Source organism: Pelodiscus sinensis, chromosome 15, assembly GCF_049634645.1.
Source record: "Pelodiscus sinensis isolate JC-2024 chromosome 15, ASM4963464v1, whole genome shotgun sequence".
In the NCBI taxonomy this organism is placed as follows: domain Eukaryota; kingdom Metazoa; phylum Chordata; order Testudines; family Trionychidae; genus Pelodiscus; species Pelodiscus sinensis.
In genome coordinates, this window is record NC_134725.1 from 22,159,842 (window position 1) to 22,181,787 (window position 21,946).

Consider the following 21,946-nt stretch of genomic DNA (forward strand, 5'->3'; position numbering starts at 1 on the left):
GACCATCAAGCGGCCCAGTATATTAATTGGAAGGGCTACTTTTCAATATTGTTGCAGACCCTGGTCAACCACTGGGGACATTTTACAGACATTTTTGTCAGGTGGTCAGGCAGGGCACGTGATGTCCAAGTCTTCAGAAACCCGAGCCTATATAATAAGCTGGGGCGGGCACATTTTTCCCCCACCATGAACTTGCTATTGGGGATGCGGCCTACCCCCTTGGCTGTGGCTGATGAAGCCGACACTGGCTGCCTGCATCCCAGCAGGGACCAACTGAATGTTCACCTGAATCAGGCCAGGATTCAGGTGGAGTGCACCTTCAGCCGCCTCAAGCTACATTTCAGGTTCCTCTTGACCCACCCGGATGTGGGGGAGCACAACATCCCCAAGATGTTGTGTCCTCCACAACATTGTGGAGAGAAAGAGGGAGGCCTTCCTCCCAGGGTTTGGGGGAAGAGGCTGGCCTTGAGGAATAAGCCTTCCAGCAGCCACAGACTGCTGCCATCAACAGGCCCATCAGCTGGGGGTGTGCATTCAGGAGGCCCTGAGGGAGAGGTTCTCTCAAGGACCCCAGTAACTCTCCACAGGGCCTCCTCCCTGGGGCCTCTGGCTTGCTGCCCTATCTATTCCCCACCACAACCCCTCCCTTTGCCCTTTCCCTGACTTTTCAATTAACACCTGTTTGATTTTCAACAAAATGAAGTCTGTATTTTGAAACATTCAGTAAAGGTGTGCAGGGGAAGAGGGGATCATAACTGGGAGGGAGAGGGGCTCATAAGTGGGAGGAAGCTTATAACTTGGAGGGGAAGGGGGTGGTTTGATGTGCCATCACGGGTGTGGGGACTTCATTGGAATTGGGGTTGAGTGAGTCAGGGGACCACAGGAGGGTGGACAGGAGGTGGGGCTGGAGAGGGGTCAGGGATGGCAGAGGGCAGGGGTGAGGGCATAGGCATCACTTGAGGGGCATGGACATTTCTAGGGGAGGGGGCATAGGTATCATCTGGGGAGGAAGCAGAGGCATAGCTTGGGGAGGGAGCAGCAACATAGCAAGGGGAGCAGGCGGAAGGGGAATGGGCATAGTAGAGGGGGCTGGAGGGTGAAAGCCAGGAGCAGCAGCATCAGGTGAGTGTGCCATCATGTGCATCATGAAAGCACACATGTTGTTACACTGCTGTATCTGCCACTTGGAGTCCTTGTGGACCTTGTATGACAGGGTCTGTTGCATGTCATGTAGGACATTGAAGTGCTGGAGCACCAGGTTTTCATGGACCCTGGCATGCCTTCGGGTCCCCTGGGCTCTGGAGGGAGGCTGCATTGGTGTGGCTTGCCCCTCAGTCCCAGCTGGTCCAGCTGTGGAGAACACAAAGAGGGAGAGGCAGTCAGTCATCCATGCAGACACTGTCCCTGAGTCCATGTTCTCCTTTGTGAGCAGCGACCAACAGTCCTTGGGCTCAAGGAGGGGGATGTCCCAGAAGCAAGGCCATGTGTGGCCGCACAGCATGCAATGCCTCACAGAGGACTGGCTGCCTGTTTCCCACCCTATCCCTCTACCCGTCAGCCCACAGACAAGTAAGCAAGGGACATGTCCAGCCCCAGTGGGATCCCCTCACAGACAGCAGAGGAGCTGGGAGCATCCTGGGCCTCCCTTGGGTCCGCATACGAAGCTGCAGCTTGCAGCACTGTCTATGGGAGCGGCTGCTGTCTCGCACATGCAGGCATGCCCGTGTGCTGAGTGCACACCTCTCAGTGTCCGTGGGGTCATGCCTGTGCCCTTGTGGCTAGACTGCTTCCAGACATGGCAGCCCCCCCTCTCATGGCAGGATATGTGTGGCCTCCCCTGAGCCTGACAATAGGATCCTGGGCATGCTCAGGGGCTGCCTGCTGCATCTGCATGCCACACACTAACACTCCACGTGGTTTCATGTGCATGGACCACAGCACGCTGTCCAGCCCGAGCCCCCCAAGCTGCACTCACTCCCCACATCCTGTGTGCCTGCTTCCCCCTAAAAGATAGAGCACTCACCTGAATATCACTCCTAGGCATCTGAGGAGGCCTGGGAGATATCCTGGCTCAATGGCACTGGTTCCAGGGAGAGGGTCATAGTGTCTGCCTCGTCCTCCTCCTCCTCCACCTCTGGCTGGGACTGGGCCTTCTGCTCCACCTCTGACTGGGCAATGACTGGGGTCTCCAGGCCAGAAACCTGATAATAGAGACAGGTGTGAGGTCCTACCCCTGAGCATGAGCTGTGCTCTCTGGCACACACATAACCCTGGAGGAGCTCTTTGACTTTATTCCAGACCTATTCCAAGGTCCAGGGTAGATGTCTGTGCTCCACCAGGGACTCGGTCATCCAGCCATAAATGTCTGAATTGTGGTGCTTGGCACAGAGATCCTGCAAGGTCTTCTCACGCCACAGCTAGAGGAGGGACAGGGTCTCCGGGCTGGACCAGGAGGGTCCCCCTAGGTGGGTCCTGGGACCCTTGGGGCTGCTCCCTGCAAGGGCCAAGGCCATTCGAGGGGCTTGAGGTTGTGCCATCACTCTGCAGGACTGAGGCAGGTAGAGCCACATGGCGAGGTGCTGCTCCATGACTATATTCCTGCCACAAGGCTTGTGGTGCCTGCAGCTTTAAGAGGGGCCAGGAGACAGGAACTATAGAGTCCTGATTACTTTGTATGGAGTGGCCACCGGGGCATCTGTGGCATCCCAGAGGCATCTTCTTTAGAAAAAAAAACCCTCCTCCCCATCCATACATGCCTTTTCCAGCAAGTGCTTTACTGGAAAAGGCTTCTTCATCGTAGAATGAGGATTACCAACATCAGAAAAATCCCTGTTCTTTCGTTTTACTTTTGAAAGAATGCGATTGCAGTGTGGACGTTCTGCAAATGTGCAGTGTGGATGTTCCACACTGTTGTACAAACATACCCTTACATAGTTTTGGGCTCTCGTCTCTGGCTAAATGCAGTGTTAAATAAATAAAATTGGGACAATGGCCCCATGCTAACCTTTCCTCCAAAACTTTGTTGTAGCTATTGTTGATGGCATTTCCAGTTCTACCCCAAGCCCAGTATGCCTCTGTGTGGTAGGGGTGCATTTGATATGGTCTCCCACAATATTCTTGCCAGCAAGTTAAGGAAGTATGGATTGGATAAATGGACTGTAAGGTGGATAGAAAGCTAGCTAGATTGTTGAGGCCCAATGGGTAGTGATCAACAGCTTGATGTCAGGTTGGCAGTTGGTTTCAAGTGGAGTGCTCCAAGGATCGTTTCTAGGCCAGGTTTTGTTTACGGATGACACTAGGCTAGGGGAGGGGAAGATATGTTGGAGGACAGGGATAGGGTTGAGAGTAACCTACACAGATTAGAGGATTGGGTCAAAAAAAATCTGATGAGGTTCAACAAGGACAAGTGCAGAGTTCTCCACTTGAAAAGTAAGAATCCCAAGTATTGTTATAAGCTGGGGACTGACTGGCTAAGTAGCAGTTCAGCAGAAAAGGACCCGGGGATTATAGTAGATGAGAAGCTGGATATGAATCAACCCTTGTGTGCCCTTGTATCCAGGAAGGTGAATGGAATATTAGGTTGCATTAGGAGGAACATTGCCAGCAAATCTAGAGAAGTGATTATTTCCCTTTATTCAGCTCTGGTGATGCCACATCTGGAGTATTGTACCTAGTTCTGGGCCCTCCACTACAGAAAGGAGTGTAGCTTCCGCACCCAGGGAGAGGGTCGCCAGAATGAGCTCGGGATCAAGCTCAGTCAGGAACAGGACAACAACTAGCACAAGTGCTGCAAAAACAGCAGCATGGCTATGTGGAGCCATCGCATGTCCAGGGACAGCTCCAGCTCCAAGACACCAAGACAAAAGCTGTAGTATCCAAAAAGCAGGGCAACCACAGCAGTCACTATGGGAGCTTTGCTGTCCCTCGAAGAGGCAGACAAGCAGGCAGCAGAAACAGAGAAATGGCTTTCTAAAGGGGGTCCTTTTAAGAGCGTATCTCTGCAAGGCTCCGGCACCAGCACTCAGAAGCAACTGGTGATCTAAAGCCCTGTCTGAAGTGGTTCCTGGTGGCCTTTTATGTGAGGGAGCATCCAATCAGTCTGGACACTCTCTTTCAAAAAAGCGCATCACTTTTTCCATGAGCTTGTGTGTGGACGCTCTCCTAAGGGTATGTCTACACTACAGAGTTATTTCGAATTAACTTTAATAGCTGTCTACATATACAAACCTCTATTTCAAGATAAATTCGAAATAGTGGAGCCCTTATTTCGAATTAGGTAAGCCTCATTCTATGAGGAATAACACCAAATTCGAAATAGCTAATTCAAAATAAGTGCTGTGTAGACACTTATTTCGAATTAGAGGGCCTCCAGCTCTTCCCAGTTTCCCCTAGTGGCCACTCTGGGCCAAACCAAGAAAACTCCTCTCCTGTCCCCCAGCCCCGGGGCCCTTAAAGGGGCAGACTCTGGCAATTGGGCATATGCAAGAGCCAGGCCTGCCAGCAGCTGCAGACCCTCAGCCAGTGGCCACAGGATGGCAGCCAGTGGCAGCCAGCTCTTCCCCTCCCAGTCCCCCAACACCCAGGGGCCATAGACGGCATGCGCCTTCATGGACTAGTGCGGAGATCATGGACCTCATTGAGGTTTGGGGGGAGGCCCCCAACATCCATAATCTTCACACTAGATGGAGAAACATGGCCGTCTATGGCTGCATAGCAGCCACCATGGCCAGGAAAAACCACAGGCGCACCCAAGAGCAGGTGCACCTGAAGTTGAAAGAGCTGTGGCAGGTGTATGCCAGGGCCACCAGGGGTGCTGCCACAGCAGGGGCTGACACCTGCCCCTACTATCCCGCCCTCAACCAACTCCTGGGGGGCGGGGCGGTCTGCGCCAGCCCAGGAGACAGTGAGCCGGGACTGGAGGGCCCCGACCCGGGCACACCAGAAGGGCCACCACCAGCTGTCCTGGTACCGGAGTCGGCAGGGTTGTCCAGGGAGGCCATACCAGGTAAATCCCCTACCCAAGGGGGAGGCGGGGAGGGAGACCAGGGACAGCGTGCGTGGGCTATGCCTCCCAAGGATAATGCATCCACCTGTGCACGTGCAAGCATGTGCCATGCCACCCTTGGGCAGGTGGCTCCAGCTGCGTGACACCCAGGGGCCGTAGCCCAATAGGCACATGCGTGTGTGAAGAGACCTGACATGCTCCCGACCCTGGGGCGGGACCCAGCAGGACGCTCTCCCTTCACATGCCCCCTCTACATAGAGGCAGGGGACATTCTCGCCCCCCCCCCCCCCCCCGGCTACACTATACACGGCACAGGGACATGGGTGTGGTCTTGGGGCAGCTCCCAGTCCCGCGGAGAGCCAGACATCCTGACCATGGCCTCTGTCCAAGCACATCGGTTCTGATGGTGCAGGGCATGGTCGCCCTCACGTCACAGGGGTGTGTGTGGGGGGGGGGGCTGGGCATCATCCACTGTGTCCCCAGAGAGAACTGACCACTTCTCTTCTTTCTCTACAGCTGCACTAGCTGCTCATGCCAGGCGCACCACCCCACCCGGGACATGCTCCCACACCCGCGGCCTGCTCCGGACCACCACCACGGAGCAGGATTACTGGGACCAGCACCAGGGATCCCTGCGAGCCCTGTACCACACCATCCAGGCCTGGATGCAGGAGGACCTGCAGCTCCGCCGGGAGCAGCTTGCTTAGGACTGAGCCATGAACTCAAACCTGCAGGCCCTGCTGCAGAGCGTGCTGCCCCGTGCTGGTCCTGCATCTGCTGCCCCACCAACTACTGTTCCTCCTTCCACTCCTGCCCCCCTCCCACCTCTTCCTCCTCAACCTCCACACCCTCCTCCCCATCCCCCCGGGGATGCCAAGGCCCTCTCCCCCGCCATGCTGGGAGGTGGTTGGCCCGGCAAGACCCCCAGCCCTGAGTGCTGAGCTTCCCCTCCCCCTTCTTCCCCTTGCTTCCCCCTTCCAGCTCCCTCCTCCCAGTTTCCCCCTCCCCGCTCCCACCTTCTCTCTTGCCTTCTCCCACCTTCTTTCCCTTGTCTCCCCAGAGTTTCATTCCCCCTCCCCAGTTGTGTTAAATAAAGACAGGTTATATTTTTGAAAATACATGTCTTTTATTTGACATCAGGAAGGGGGGGGGGGGGCCATATATAGCCAGTTAGATTTCTGTCAGCTTGGAGGCAGAGCATTATTTGGCTGCTAGACTGCATTGTTATTGACACATAGTTCTTAAATCATTCAGAAGCTGTTAACTGAGGCTATGTCTACACTATGGACGTGCACATCTGATTAGCAGAACATCCACAGCTAGCAGCATGTGTTTCTATTGGTGAGACATATCCTCACTTGCCTGGGTGCACATAACAAAATGTATCCTGCATGTGGATGGAAAAAATAGAGGGAATATTGCTTCTAACCAGTGGCTCTGATTTCACCTGGCCTCAGTCCTCTTCCTTTCCCCTTCTCCCAAGCAACTGGGTAAGGGCGAGGGGCAGCAGACGCTGTACTGGAGGGTGGCTGCAGCTTGGGATGAGCCACAGGGCCCTCAGCTGGAGAGACAGCCCTTCCGTGGGGGGGGAGGGGAGAGAGGTCCCCACCTAGTGAGCCAAGTGCAGAAAGTTGGCTGGCGGCTCAGGCGTTCCCCAAAGAAGAGCGAAGCGCTGCGGGGCCCGCCCAGCGCCCCCTGCCCTGCAGGGAGGAGCCGCAGGTCTCCCTCCCCCGCGCACGGAGGGGCGGAGCGGCCGGGCCGGCTCGCCTGTCGCTGCGCCTCTGCCGAGCGCGTCACTTCGCACCGGCGCCGTGCGCTGAGAGCCCGCCGCAGCAGCGCTTGCCGGAGCCAGCTGGGCCGGCAGCTCCTCTGGCGCCGCGCCGCTGCCCGCACCCCGGAGGGCAGGCGGAGACCGAGCGGGGCGGCGGTGCATCTAGTTTGCCCCCGCACTGGTCCCAGGCCAGGGAGAGCTCGCCCGCGTGGTGCTGAAGGAACAGCTCCCTGCCGCCGGCCGAAGCTGCGGAGCGGCGCACCGAAGCCAGCCCGCCCCTATGCCCGCCCCCCATGCCGCCGCTGCCCGCGCCTCTCTGGCTACCATGCCTTGAGCCCCCTCCCCCCCTACTCCTGCCCAGCGGCTCCCATGGCGGTGGCACGGAAAATCAAAACTTTGTTGACGGTGAATATCTTGGTCTTTGTGGGGATTATCCTCTTCTCCGTATACTGCCGGCTGCAGGAGCGCTCCTCGGAGCTGGTGCAGATTGTCCGCAGCGCCGACCGCCGTCTGCGGAACCGCAACACCAAGGGGCCGGGCAGCCTGAGTGAGCGGGAGGCCATCCTGCAGCGCCTGGACCATCTGGAGGAGGTGGTGTATAACCAGCTCAATGGTGAGCGCCTTGCCACGGGTCTAGGCAGGGCGGGGGAGCGCCTCATGCGCCCATCACTCCTCCCGGGAGGGTGCCCCAGAAGCGTCCCCGTGGGCGGCGAGAGCGCATGGCAACCTTAGAGACTTGGAGTTCCTTCCTCGCCTTCAGCAGGGGAGGGCAGCACGTGGATAGCGGGTCCCAAGTGCTCAGTGGGCAGGGCGATGCAGAGGTTTACAGGAGGGAAGAGGGAGACTCCCATATATGGCTTATGATCAGTGTTTCCTGTTGGAGATATAGTTGGGAGGGTAGCTACCAGTGAAGTGAGGGGAAAGAGATGTATGTGTGTCAATGAGTACTTGTGAATTATCTCCAGTGCTCAGATCTACAGTTTGCCATAAAGTCTGTTGGTCAGAAGTCTGAATTAATTTTTTTTAATAAATGGTGGATGGGAACTGTGTGTGTGCATGTAGATGCACCCACTTGACTATTTGATATATTAGCTAGCAATCAGTGCAATAATCACATTGCCAAGTTTGGTTTCAGCATTCACTTCCAAAACCACTCCTTGCTGTCTAATAGTATGCATCTTTGTCCCATTGTTGATAGCACCATGTGGTTCATTAATGATACTAACACTTAAATCTGATAAGATCTCAGGGAGTGAGGAAAAACAAAGTATGCCCCTCTTTTATTGGACTCAGTTCTGATTCACCAGCCTTGAAAAATTTAAATAGATATACAAATAAGCTCATATTCCATGATGGCTAGAACATGGTAACTGATTAAAGTTACTATAGGACTGCTAGTCTTTCACACAGAAACTGGTTCTTCTGTGACAAGTGAATTGCAATTTGCAAAGATTCATAAACTGTGAAATGTGAAATGCTAGAGGATTAAGTATGTAATTAAATACCAGTGTTTTGGACAAGAGAAAAGAGAAGGAACAACTTAGATTTACAATATAATGAAACATGTGCCTTAAATTTAGTGCCAGATAAAACTTAGAAGTATTTTTAAATTACATAAAATGTACTTGCAAATGTACTTGTACAAGCTTGGAAAATGTGGATAGCCCAATGTGTTGAAAAGCATTTGATGGTCTAAGTTCTAAGGTACTTACAATTGGATTGAAAGAACCATCTTAATCATAACATTGATTTAACATAGGCTACAGCTGCCCCAAAATGCAGAAATGTCATGTACAAGTACATTGCTGCCACCTGCTCCCCTTGCTCTCTTCTGAATGACAGAATCAATCTTAACAGCTTAGACTGTTATGGTAATACGTTATGTATGCAGAGACAAGTAATAACCTTCATCTGCCTCTCTCACACATGTTTATCACATATACATACACAAAACTAAGCGTGAGAGAGTAGTCTACAGTTAGATGTTTTACTAACAGCCCAAAGGAGATGTCAAGAATAAATTTAGGGATAAATCCTGCCTCCCAGCTGCAACATAGCAGTACAGAGCCCAAACTGAACCTACACACACCAGAGCTGAGCTGTGTGAAGCTGAGCTGGGCTCTTGGGCTCAAACTTGTTTTGAGGAAGGATGGGGGGAAATGGAGCTTGTTCCACTGAGCATTCTTCTAGGAAAGTGTGGGTGCAGGTGCCCTGCTGCTGTAATGGCTGCAGAGGAGTTCTGCTGCTGATCCACAGGTAGTAGGGCAGATTCCTTGTTTACAAGCCCAAGTCCCCAATAGGGATGTTAAAAAGTGTATAATTCATTAATCATGTAATCAACAAAAAATTTGTCAACTTCAACAAAAATTTTGTCAACTACATGATTAATCAATAAAGGTTAGCACTGCTACCACTCTGTCTCGGCTTGCGCTGGGACCCGGCATCAACCCCTGCTGTGGTTCTACTCACACAGGCAAGCTGGTTCAGTCCTAGTTCGTGCCAGGACCCAGCATCAACCCTTGCTGTGGCTCTGCACAACACAGCACTTGTGCAGAGCTGCAGCAGGAGTTGATGCTGGGTCCCAGCGTGAGGACCCAGCTAAAAAACTTACTTGCGAAGCCACGGGGGTGGGAGGTGTTTGCATGTAGGCAATAACATTAGCTAATAAGCATCTGCTTATCAGTTATCATTAGTCAACTACAATATTAAATCCCTAATCCCCAACAAACAGCTTTGAAGCTAAGTGCTGGGGTTAGTGTTTGGCCCTTCTCACATGGATTTTTAGGTGACTGTAAGTGTAAGGTGTGACTCAAGATGAAATCTCAGTACCAGTGGGATCAGTTTTGCTTGATAAATTTGGGGGAAGTCAATGGGAGCTTTGTGTGTGCCAGACATGAAGAATCAGGCAGGACCTGCTACATGTGGTTGCTGAAAGCTTTCATTAAGCAGGATGTTCTTTGTAATTTCACTTTCTAATTTCACTCTCTTTGTCTCTCTTTGTAGCCTCACCCTTTCTTCCCAAGACCCTGCACCTTCTGGGGGGCCTGGAGATAGTCCATGATCAAAATTCATGAAGTTCCCCCCCCCCCCCATGAAATTGCCCATTCCTTGTATAAGTGCATTCAGAATCAGGCCTTCTATGTTTAAATTAGACCAGGGGTGGCCAATAATTTTTGAAGGGGGCCAATTTTCAGAGTGGTTGTAGGCCATCCCAAAAGGGGTGGGGCCTCAAGCAGAAGGGGTGGGACGGGCAGGGCTTTTAAATAGAAACAAGTGAAAGGACTCATGCCTCCCCTGTGGCTCCCAGGCAATGCTCACCGCCCGGGAGCCACAGGGGAGCTGCGAGCCCTTTCAGTTTCTTCTATCTAAAGGAATTATGCCTTAGCAGCCACCAGGAAGGCTCAAGTCCTTTAAATAGAGGCAGTTGAAAGGGCTTGCAACTCCTCGGCTACCAGGTATTAGTGGCGGGCCAGCAGGTATGAGCCCTTTCAACTGCTTTATTTAAAGGACTTGTACCTTCCCGGAGGCTGCTAAGGCATGAGCCCTTTAAATAATGGGTTCCCAAACTGGGGGGGGGGGGGTAGGTGAAGAAATTCAAGGGGGGGCATGAGGTGACCCATTCTCCCCGCCCCCCGTTCCTCCCCCAAGTTTTTCTGCTATTTTTATTTTGGCCCCGGTCAGTCCCTCCCCCCTTTTTTAAATTTTTGCTTAGCAAGTTTTACTGCTATTTTTTTGGGAGGGGGGCATGAGGGTTTCTCAAAAATTAAAAAGGAGGGCATGATGCCAAAAAGTTTGGAAACCACTACTTTAAATAGAAACAACTGAAAGAGCTCACAGCTCCTGTACTTACTGCATTGCCTGGGAGCCACAGGGAAAGTACTACTTTAAAGTACTACTTTAAATCGAAGTAGTTGAAAGGGCTCCTGCATCCTAGGCTCCCATGCCATGCATTAGGATCGCAGGCCGGATAAAAGAGCTAGGCGGGCCTGATCCAGTCCATTGACAGGCTCTTGCCCAGGCCTGGGTTAGAGACAAGTGTTTTTTAACATCATGATTCATTATTTAGAAGGAAGCACATTGCTTTGACAAGTAAGTTAATTTATGAAAGTGCTATATACTGTCTTAAGGAAATCCCATGGTATTAGATACATGTTCAAAGTGCTCCAGAGTTGTGCAGTTTCATCCTTGTATACACCACACTATTGTTCTAACCTAGAGTTCCCAAACTTTGCCATAATTTTTGTCTCTAAGGTGAGAGAGTTTCTATGTCTTCTCTACTATTATCTTTTCACCAAGATAGTAGCAAAAGTCTTTTATTGGGGCCAGTGATACACTGGGGATGCAGATTGTAATCATAACGGGTCTGATCCTGCATTCCTTGCATACATAAATCTCCCAGAAACATCTAAATAAATTAATGGAGATTGCCTATTTCCTAGAAATAGATGGGGACCTTGAAAGGTCATGGAGTCCTGTCCCCTGCCTTCACAGCAGGCCCAAGTACCATCCCTGACAAATTTTTGCCCCAAATGGCCTCCACAAGGATTGAAATCACAACACTGGATTTAGCTGGCTAATGCTCAAACCACTGAGCTATCCCTCCCCCCAAGCTATGGAAGTTCTGACTGACAAATGGCAACACAGAATGGGGAGTTGGGTCTGGCAGGTTCATTCATTTTTTTTCCTTATTGTTGAGTCATTTCCACATTGGTCTCAGCAAATGAAGAGCCATCTATTGAGTACTTAGTCTTTGGTTAGGAATGTCTAGTATTCTATACTAGGCCCTGATTATGGCTTAGTGCTAAGCAAAGAAGACCTTGTTTATATTTTCCATGGACCTGCTTGAAGTGCAATTATATAATACTTTGCATAGGGAAATCAACTTCCTAGTTTGAAAGTTTCAGAAGGGTAGCTGTGTTAGTTTCTAACTTTAAAAACAATGAGTAGTCCTTGTTATCTGTCGTTGGACTCGGCCAAAGAGCAACCTAGACAAAAGGGTGAACTCGAGCAGCACTGGAGCTAATTTATTAGTACAGATTCTTAAAAGTATGGCAATACTCAAACCACACATCACATTCATATTAGCAGTTTGGAGGCAGGCTATAGATGCAGCATAAATTATTTCTGATTTCACAAGCTGCTGGAGTTGGCCAGAGATTGACCACAAGCCCACAACTATCCCTGAAGTCACTTTGAATCCATGGGAGGGCTACTGCCTCTGGTTCAGTTCTAGGTTTCACATGCTGTTACATCCTTTCTGAGAGGCGATTTTTTCCTGGCCGCTCGTCAGTTGATTTATACACTGTGCAGGGTCTTTTCTAGCTTTAAAAGGTTATAAATCCTAGACTGCCTTAAAATTGGGTGATTTTCATTCATGCTTTCCCACAAATTCCACAGATTACATGCATATTAATAAGCATACATTAAACAATATGGTTTCTTAGCAAATGTCTGGCCTTATTGGTCTTGACATAACAAAAAGCCTAACATAAATTGTAGCTCAGAGAGCCAGAATCAAGGTAAGGTGAAAGCAGGACTGTATGTCCAGCCAGCTAGACTCCAGTGGTGGGGGGGTGTTGTGTCCGGCTGGCTACAATCCTATGGCACCTTAGGACATGTCTACACTAGGAAATTATTTCAAAATAATGTATTTCGAAATTATAGCTTCTAAGCCTTGAAATTTGTCTAAGTCAGGCTCCCTTAATGTGGATACGCTACCTCAACGTAGATAATTAAGAGAAACTTCCAGATCACAGGGCCTGGTTCTCACGGGGAACTTTAATCACCTGACATCTGTTTGGAGACCAATACAGCAGTACACAGACAATCCTGGGAGTTTTTAGAGAATGTTGGGGATAACATTGGCCATGCTCAGCTTGTCCTGCTCCTCACAAACAATGAGGAGCTAATAGGAGAAGTAGATGTGGGTGGCAACCTGGGAAGCAGTGATCATGAGACTGTTGATTTCAGGATCCTGAAAAAAGGAAGAAAGAAGAGCAGCAAAATACACACCCTGGACTTCAGAAACACATATTTTGATTTCCTCAGAGAACTCATGGGGAAGATCTTCTGGGATATCCTGGGATAGTAACATAAAGGCAAAAGGAGTCCAGGAGAACTGGCTGTATTTTAAAAAAGTCTTATTGAGGGCACAGGAACAAACCATCCTGATGAGCAGTAAGAAAAGCAAATATGGTTGATTACCAGCTTGGCTCAGTAGTGAAAGCTTTGGTGAGCTTAAACACAAAAGGGAAACTTAGATAGATAACTAGGGAGAAGTATAAATATATTGCTCGAGAATGCAGAGGCGGAATCAGGAAGGTGAAAGTACAATTGGAATTGCAGCTAACAAGGGATGTGAAGGGTAATAAGAAAGGTTTCTACCGGCATGTTAGCAATGAGATGGTGATCAGGGAGCATTTGGGGCCCTTACTGGATGAGGGAGGTAACCTAGTGGCAGATGATGGGGGAAAGCAGAAGTACTCAATTTTTTTTTTTTTGCCTTTGTCTTCACAAACAAGGTCAGCTCCCAGACTATTGCACTAGGCAATATAGTATGGGAAAGAGGTGGGCAGCCCTCAGTGGAGGAAGAACAGGTTAAGAACTATTTCAAAAAGCTAGACATACACAAATTCATGGGTCCGGATTTAATGCATCCAAGGGTACTGAGGGAGATACCAGATGTCATGTCAGAGCCTTAGTCCATTATCTTTGAAAATTCATGGAGATTGGGGGAGATCCCAGATGACTGAAAAAAGGTAAATGTAGTGCCCATCTTTAAAAAAGGGAAGAAGGACAATCCAGGGAACTATAGACCAATCAGCCTCACCAGAAAAATCATGGAGGGTAGCCTCAAAAAATTTATTTTGAAACATTTGGAAGAGGAGAAAGTGATCAGGAATAGTCAACATGGATTCACGAAGGGCAAGTCATGCCTGACCAAGCTGATTAGCTTCTATGATGAGATAACTGGCTCTGTGGACATGGGGAAGTCAGTAGATGTGATATACCTTGACTTTATCCATGATTTTGATACAGTCTCTCATCATATTCTTGCCAGCAAATTAAGGACGTATGGATTGGATAAATGGACTGTAAGGAAAATGGAAAGCAGTAATGGAAAGTTGGCTAGAATGTCGGGCTCAATGGGTAGTGACCAATGGCTCGATGTCTGGCCGGTGGTCGATTTCAAGTGGAGTGCCACAAGGATCAGTTCTAGGGCCAGTTTTGTTTAAAATATTTATTAATTACCTGAATGAGGGGATGCATTGAACTCTCAGCAAATTTGTGGATGATACCAAGATATGTTGGAGGATAAGGATAGGGTGCAGAATGACCTAGACAAATTGGAGGACTGAGCCAAAAGAAAACTGATGAGATGAGGTTCAACAAGGATAAGTGCGGAGTCCTGCACTTGGTATAGAAAAATCCCAAGCACTGCTACAGGCAGGAGACTGACTGGCTAAGTAATAGTTCAGCAGAAAAGGACTCAGCGATTACATTGGATTAGAAGCTGGATAAGAGTTAACAGTGTGCTCTTGTACAGGCAGTCCCCGGGTTACGTACAAGATAGGGACTGTAGGTTTGTTCTTAAGTTGAATCTGTATGTAAGTCGGAACTGGCGTCCAGATTCAGTCGCAGCTGAAACTGACCAGTGGCTGACTACAGGAAGCCTGAGGCAGAGTTGCTCTGCCCCAGGCTTCCTGGAATCAGCCTCTGATCAGTTTCAACAGGCTGAATCTGGACGCCAGTTCCGACTTACATACAGATTCAACTTAAGAACCCCAGGCGTCCCCAAGTCAGCTGCTGCTGAAACTGATCAGCGGCCGATTCCAGGAAGCCTGGGGCAGAGCAACTCTGCCTCGGGCTTCCTGTAGTCAGCGCTGGTCAGTTTCAGCAGCGGCTGACTTGGGGACGCCTGGGGCAGAGCAGCTGGGGTGCTGCTGGGTTGCTCCAGTAGCGCCGCTCCTCGATGCTACTGGACCAATCCACCAGCACCCCAGCTGCTCTGCCCCAGGCATCCTGATTCAGCCACTGCTGAAACTGACCAGCAGTGGCTGAATCAGGACGCCTGGGGCAGAGCAGCTGGGGTGCTGCCGGGTTGGTCCAGTAGCGCCCAGAGCGGCGCTGCAGGACCAACCAGCAACGCCCCAGCTGCTCTACCACAGGCGTCCCCCTGGTCTGCTGAAGACCAGCAGACCAGGGAGACGGGGAGCAAAGTGGAGAAAAGCCGCGGAACACACCGGCAGCGGAATAGCCGCGGCGCATCTGGGCTGTCCGCTGCCCGGTGCTCCGCGGCTTTGCTCCACGTCTCCCCAGACCAGGGAGACCGGGAGCAAAGCCGGGGAGCACATGGGCAGCGGACAGCCCAGACGCGCCGCGGCTATCCCGCTGCCGGCGTGTTCCGCGGATTTGCTCCCCGTCTCCCTGGTCTGCTGGAGACCAACAGACCGGGAGACGGGGAGCAAAGCCGTGGAACATGCCAGCAGCGGGACAGCTGCGGCGGTCTGGGCTGTCCGCTGCCCGCGTGCTCCCCGGCTTTTCTCCCCGTCTCCCTGGTCTGGGGAGACGTGGAGCAAAGCCGCGGAGCACGCAGGCAGCAGACAGCCCAGACGTGCTGTGGCTGTCCCGCTGCCGGCATCCTCAGAGGCTTTGCTTCCCATCTCCCTGGTCTGCTGGTCTTCAGGAGACCAGGGAGACAGGCAGCAAACCCCGTTCATAACTGCGGATCCGACGTAAGTCAGATCCGCGTAACTCGGGGACTGCCTGTAGTCAAGAAGGCTAATGGCATATTAGGGTGCATTCAGAGGAGCATTTCCAGCAGATCTAGAGAAGTTATTATTCCCATTTATATGGCACTGGTTTGGGCAGAGGGCTGGACTCAATGACCTCCTGGTCTCTTCCAGCCCTAGGATTCTATGATTCTGTGATTTTATGACTTAGAGTGCCAGGAAGCATGGGGAAGTAATTACTTTGAATGACTCTGGAGAGTAGTTATTTCAAAATAGCAGCAGTGGAGCATTCACACAACCACTATTTTGAAATAACTGTTTTGCAATAACCATTATTCCTTTTGGAAAGCAGGAGTTATTATTTCAAAATAACCAGCCCTTTATTTCGAAAAAACAGACTTGGTAGTGTGGACGCACCATATCTTATTTGAAAATAAAGGGAGTTATTTCAAAATAACTATCTAATGTAGGTCAGGGCATAGAGACTAACACAAATATATAATATCATGCTGCTCATCTGAAGAACTGGGTTTCCCCCATGAAAGCTCATGATAGTATCTATATCTATATCTATATCTATATCTATATCTATATCTATATCTATATCTATATCTATATCTATAGATAGATAGATAGATAGATAGATAGATAGATAGATAGATAGATAGATAGATAGATAGATAGATAGATAGATAGATAGATAGATATAGTTGTTACTCTCTAAGGTGACACAGGGCCATGGGGTGATACAAAACCCATCTTCCCTATTTGTTTCCATGCAGCCAAGAAAATGATATCATATGTCTTAGAACTCACCTTCTCTAATAAGAAAAAAGAGGTTATGTTTGTATGATGTGCCAGCATAAAACTAGACAGCTGAAATGCTTTGCCAAGTGCCATATGAAGAACTTTCAATTTTGAATATAATGTACCAATATATAATGTCCATGAAACATCCCCAAAATGCCTATCCAAAATCCATATGTGAAAGTCACTAAGAATAGTCCTAAGAATTATATCTGGTGAACCAGGAAGAATTTTTAGAGTTGTGTGAATAGGAACTGCCACACATCCTTGAATAAATGTGCAAAGATACACATAAAATAATTGTTTTCAATATACTGATCCCCTGAATTCCCACTGTCTTAGAAAATACATATTTCTGAAAGCTTCCAGCATACCCAGCAGCTGCTTGTTGCAGAAATAAGGCAGCAAGGGGGAATCACATGACTGTAGAATGTGTTTGCTAGGATTTATATAAGTCTTTTAGTTTGTGGCTTTCAAAATTGTATCTGTAATGAACACTGAACTATTCTGACTCTGGTTCATCAAACTATCTATTATCATAAATTTGTTAAATGTTTATTTTCTGTGAATATTGCTTACCTAAAAGTCAACATTGAAATCGTGGCAGAAAAACAGACAGCAATTTATGAAATGTCATAATAATTTATTATCATTTTGGTTTTTTACCTTGCAGCAAGATTTAATTAACTAGATTTTTGCCTAATCAGTTCTGCATCTGTTGCTAATAATTTACCATAGAGAATGAAAAATGTTTAATATCCCTAACTAGCACATAACCTTTTGTACCAAAAGCAATTGAAGGGTGAGATGCAATTTTACTATAATTGCCTTTTTCCCTTTTCACTGTCTCTTTCCAGAAATACACAACAATCAATAAGCATGTAATTTGGTTTCATTCAATCTAAAAAGATTAAGAGAGTTTTCATCTTCTCATTATGTATGCTCACATCATGCCTTCCTACCCATCATTTGCTTATTAGACTTTTGCCCTATTAGGTTGTAGACTTGGAGGGATAATTTTTTGAATATTCTATTAAATTCATCAGATTGTCATTCTTTACACAGAATAATTTGATTTTGTTCTGTTTGGGAAAACTAAATACAACAGCAATTTTTGGAGTGATAAATAGTTTTTAAATTGCATATGTATTGCATGGAGGGAAGAAGTGGACTTTTATTGTAATTGCAGTATGCAGATTTAAAATTATGTAAATACTGTAGTAAGCCCTGGACACAGGAGACTGATTCATGTAGGCTATGACTCCTGATTTTAGAGTGTGCAGGAAGCAAAGTAATTGTGTTTAAAATTTATGTGGGCAACCTGCATACCGAAGAGGTAAAGCTGTACTTTTAAAAGGACAGTTTATCATTTGCAGGCTAGGAACTGGTTGAAAATGAGCCTTTTCAGATTTCCATGTGAGTGATAAGGGTTGGAAATGAACAGCAAATGAATAATTTCAAATGCCCACCTCAGATTTGTCAAAAAGAAGCTTTTATACAGCTGGAGTATTTCAGATGCAGGGTAATTCCATTACAGAAAGTAGTGGCAAAGCCATGTGTACAAGAGGGAGGATTAAATATGACTGTCAGCTTTTCATTAAACAAACTGCACCTTTTGAGATCAGAGAAAAAGTGTTTTCTGTTGTAACTATTTAAATTGAGCAATCCATGATGCTAATGCACATCTGGTGACATTAGCACTTCATATTCTCAAGAAGCAGCTATTCTGTTTGGGCCACTGCTCTCAGCCCAGCATTTATCTTATAATATGTAGGGCTCATTCCTGCAGAGCCACTGGGAGCTATTCAGGATTGCAGAACAGGGTGTTGTGGAGCCAGGATGAAAAAGTATCAAAGTAGATTTGTTAAAAAGACTGTGCTGAGTATATCTGTTAGTCAACTGAAATAGAATAAATATTTACATATTTCAAATCAGAGAATCATGGACTTCTTTCTGGTCCCATGTCAGTTTTACCACAATATAACTCTCCCAAGTTCAACTGAGTTCCTCTTGATTACATTGATGAGAGGAGAATCAAGCTCACAGAATGAACCATGGCTTTCAAGATTTTTAGGGCTGAAATCTGTGCTACTTTGTCCCTGTCATAGTCATTTACTTGTGCAAAGGTGCATGTAAAATAGAATCTAATCTAAGTGGCGGTAGCATTTGCACCCACTTTGCATGGCTTTAAATGGTGACAAGTGGTGAATTAGACCCTTAAAAGTCATAGGGTGCAATTCTGGCTCCATTGAAGTCAATGATAAAACTCCCATCAGCTGAGCAGGGATTTCATGCCTCCCTCCTTCCCCAAATTTGAGGGGAAAAGCATGAAGAGTAGGATTATAGGTTGGTTACATAAAAATTCAACACGGTCCTGTTTTATTTATTATTTTTTCAAATAAAAAAAATATACCAAAATGCCAGATTGTCATAGTACACAAAGTAAATAAAATTTAGAGTCGAGGGAAGAGAAGAAAAGCAATTTTTACCTATAGAGTCAACCTTAACCATTGACCTCTAAAAAAGCAGCCCAAATAGCTTTAAATGTTTGGATTTTCCCTTTCTGTGGCATGCTAGTCATTCATTAGCTACAAGGCCAATCCTAGCACTAAGCCACAGATCAATCAATGGGAGTTGTCTATTTTTGCAGGATTTATTATTTTGGGGACCAAAGCTACATATTGAGACCATGCCATCTTGTTACAAGATAATTGCTACGTATGAGGAATACATCCAAGAGTGTATTCTGGGGCGAGAACTCCCTGTTATGTCACCTTCCCCCCAATCACACACACATACACACTGGGTGGCCAGTGCCCCCTAACACGCCCTTGCTCTGCTGCCAGACCTCCCTTTTCTTGGGCTCTATGTTCAAAAAACATCCATGGCCCATGCTGTACTATGGATGTTGCTGGACCAGGGAGTCTTGGTTAAAGGAGATATAACCTGTAATAGCATAAGAACATAAGAATGTCCGTACTGGGTCAGACTAAAGGTCCATCCAGCCCAGTAGCCTGTCTTCTGACAGTGGCCAATGCCAGGTGACCCAGAGGGATTGAATCAAACAGGCAATGATCAAGCGATATCATCTCCATCCTAGGACAAACAGAGGCCAGAGGCACCATTCCTTACCCATACTGGCTAATAGCCATTAATGGACTTTACCTTCATGAATTTATCTAGTTCTCTTTTAAACCCTGTTATAGTCTTAGCCTTCACAACCTCCTCAGGCAAGGAGTTCCACGGATTGACTATGTGCTGTGTGAAGAAGAACTTCCTTGTATTTGTTTTAAACCTGCTGCCCATTAGTTTCATTTGGTGGCCCCTAGTTCTAATATTATGGGAACAAGTAAATAAACTTTCCTTATTCACTTTCTCCACACCACTCATGATTTTATAGACCTCTGTCATATGCCCCCTTCATCTCCTCTTTTCCAAGCTGTAAAGTCCTATGTCTTTAATCTCTCCTCATATGTTCCAAACCCCTAATCATTTTAGTTGCCCTTCTCTGAACCTTTTCTAATGTCAATATATCTTTTCTGAGATGAGGAGACTGCATCTGTACTCAGTATTCAAGATGTGGTCGTGCCATGGATTTATATAAGGGCAATAAGATATTCTCTGTCTTATTCTCTATCCCTTTTTTAATGATTTCTAACCTCCTGTTTGTTTTTTTGACTGCTGCTGCACACTGCATGGACGTCTTCAGAGAACTATCCACGATGACTCCAATTTCTCTTTCCGTGGAACGAGGTATACCGGTAATTTGGAATAGGAAGCCTAATCCGAACTACCTAGTTCGTGCCGCGTGTAGCCGCGGGCACGGAGTCCGAACTAGCGGACATTTAAAAATGGCAGCGCCCGGCAATATGCAAATGATGCCCGGGAAATTCAAATCCCGCGTTTCATTTGCAACTCCAGTTGCCTACATTAACCACCCTAGTTCGAACTAGGGTTGTAGTGTAGACATACCCTAATAGATTAGTAAGACATGATTTCCCTTTACAGAAACCATGTTGGTTTTTGTCCAACAAATTATGTTCTTCTATGTGTCTGACCATTTTATTCTTTAATATTGTTTCAACTAATTTGCCCGGTAGTGAGGTTAGACTTACCGATCTGTAATTGCTGGGATTGCCTCTAGAGCCCTTTTTAAATATTATCATTACATTAGCTATCTTCCAATCATTAGGTACAGAAGCTGATTTAAAGGATAGGTTACAAACCATGTTAATAGTTCCACAATTTCACATTTGAGTTCTTTCAGAACTCTTGAGTGAATGCCACCTGGTCCCGGTGACTTGTTACTGTTAAGTTTATCAATTAATTCCAAAACCTCCTCTAATGATACTTCAATCTGTGACAAGTCCTCAGATTTGTCACCTACAAAGGATGGGTCAAGTTTGGGAATGTCCCTAACATCCTCAGCCATGAAGACTGAAGCAAAGAATTCATTTAGTTTCTCTGCAATGACTTTATCGTCTTTAAGTGCTCCTTTTGTATTTCAATCTTCCAAGGGCCCCATTGGTTATTTAGTAGGCTTCCTGCTTCTGATGTATTTAAAAAACATTTTGTTATTACCTTTTTAGTTTTTGGCTAGCTGTTCTTCAAACTCTTTTTTGGCTTTTCTTATTACATTTTTACACTTAATTTGGCAGTGTTTATGCTCCCTTCTATTTACCTCACTAGGATTTGACTTCCACTTTTTAAAAGATGTCTTTTTATCTCTCACTGTTTCTTTTACATGGTTGTTAAGCCGTGGTGGCTCTTTTTTAGTTCTTCTACTATGTTTTTTAATTTGGGGTATACATTGAAGTTGGGCCTCTGTTATGGTGTCTTTGAAAAGTATCCATGCAGCTTGCAGGGATTTTACTTTAGTCACTATACCTTTTAATTTCTCTTTAATTAGCCTCCTCATTTTTGCATAGTTCCTCCTTTTGAAATTAAATGCCAGAGTGTTGGGCTGCTGAGGTGTTCTTCCCACCAGAGGAATGTTAAATGTTATTATATTATGATCGCTATTTCCAAGTGGTCCTGTTATAGTTACATCTTGGTCCAGATCCTGTGCACCACTCAGTACTAAATCAAGAATTGCTTCTCCTCTTGTGGGTTCCTGTATCAGCTGCTCCAAGAAGCAGTCATTAAGATATAAAAAAAATTGTAGCTCTGCATCTCGTCCTGAGGTGACATGTATCCAGTTAATATGGGATAGTTGAAATCCCCCACTATTATTGAGTCCTTTATTTTGATAGCCTCTCTAATCTCCCTTAGCATTTCAACGTCCTGTCCTGGTCAGTTGGTTGATAATATCCCTACTGTTATATTCTTATTAGAGCAGGGAATTACTATCCATAGCGATTCTGTGGAACATGTTGATTCATTTAAGATTTTTACTTCATTTGATTCTAAATTTTCTTTCACATATAGTGCCACTCCTCCATCCGCACGACCTGTTCTATCCTTCCGATATATTTTGTACCCAGGAATGATTGTGTCCCATTGATTGTCCTCACTCCACCACGTTTCTGTGATGCCTATTATATCAGTATCCTCCTTTAACACGAGGAACTCTAGTTCACACATCTTATTTTTTTGACTTTTAGCATTGGTGTAGCACTTTAAAAATTTGTC

The 21,946-nt window shown here is 47.1% G+C and overlaps 1 protein-coding gene across 2 annotated transcripts in view; it reads left to right on the forward strand.

Moving 5' to 3' along the window:
* Positions 1-6,305: 6,305 nt before the first annotated feature.
* GALNT9 (polypeptide N-acetylgalactosaminyltransferase 9) overlaps positions 6,306-21,946 on the forward strand; it is a 443,926-nt gene continuing 428,285 nt past the window's right edge. Inside the window, exon 1 of one of the 2 annotated variants that reach the window (XM_075898386.1) lies at positions 6,306-7,389. In XM_075898386.1, the coding sequence (XP_075754501.1) occupies positions 7,146-7,389 (244 nt within the window). In that variant the 5' untranslated portion in view covers positions 6,306-7,145. The remainder of the gene's footprint in view (positions 7,390-21,946) is intronic. The other variant, XM_075898387.1, reaches the window with a different exon arrangement.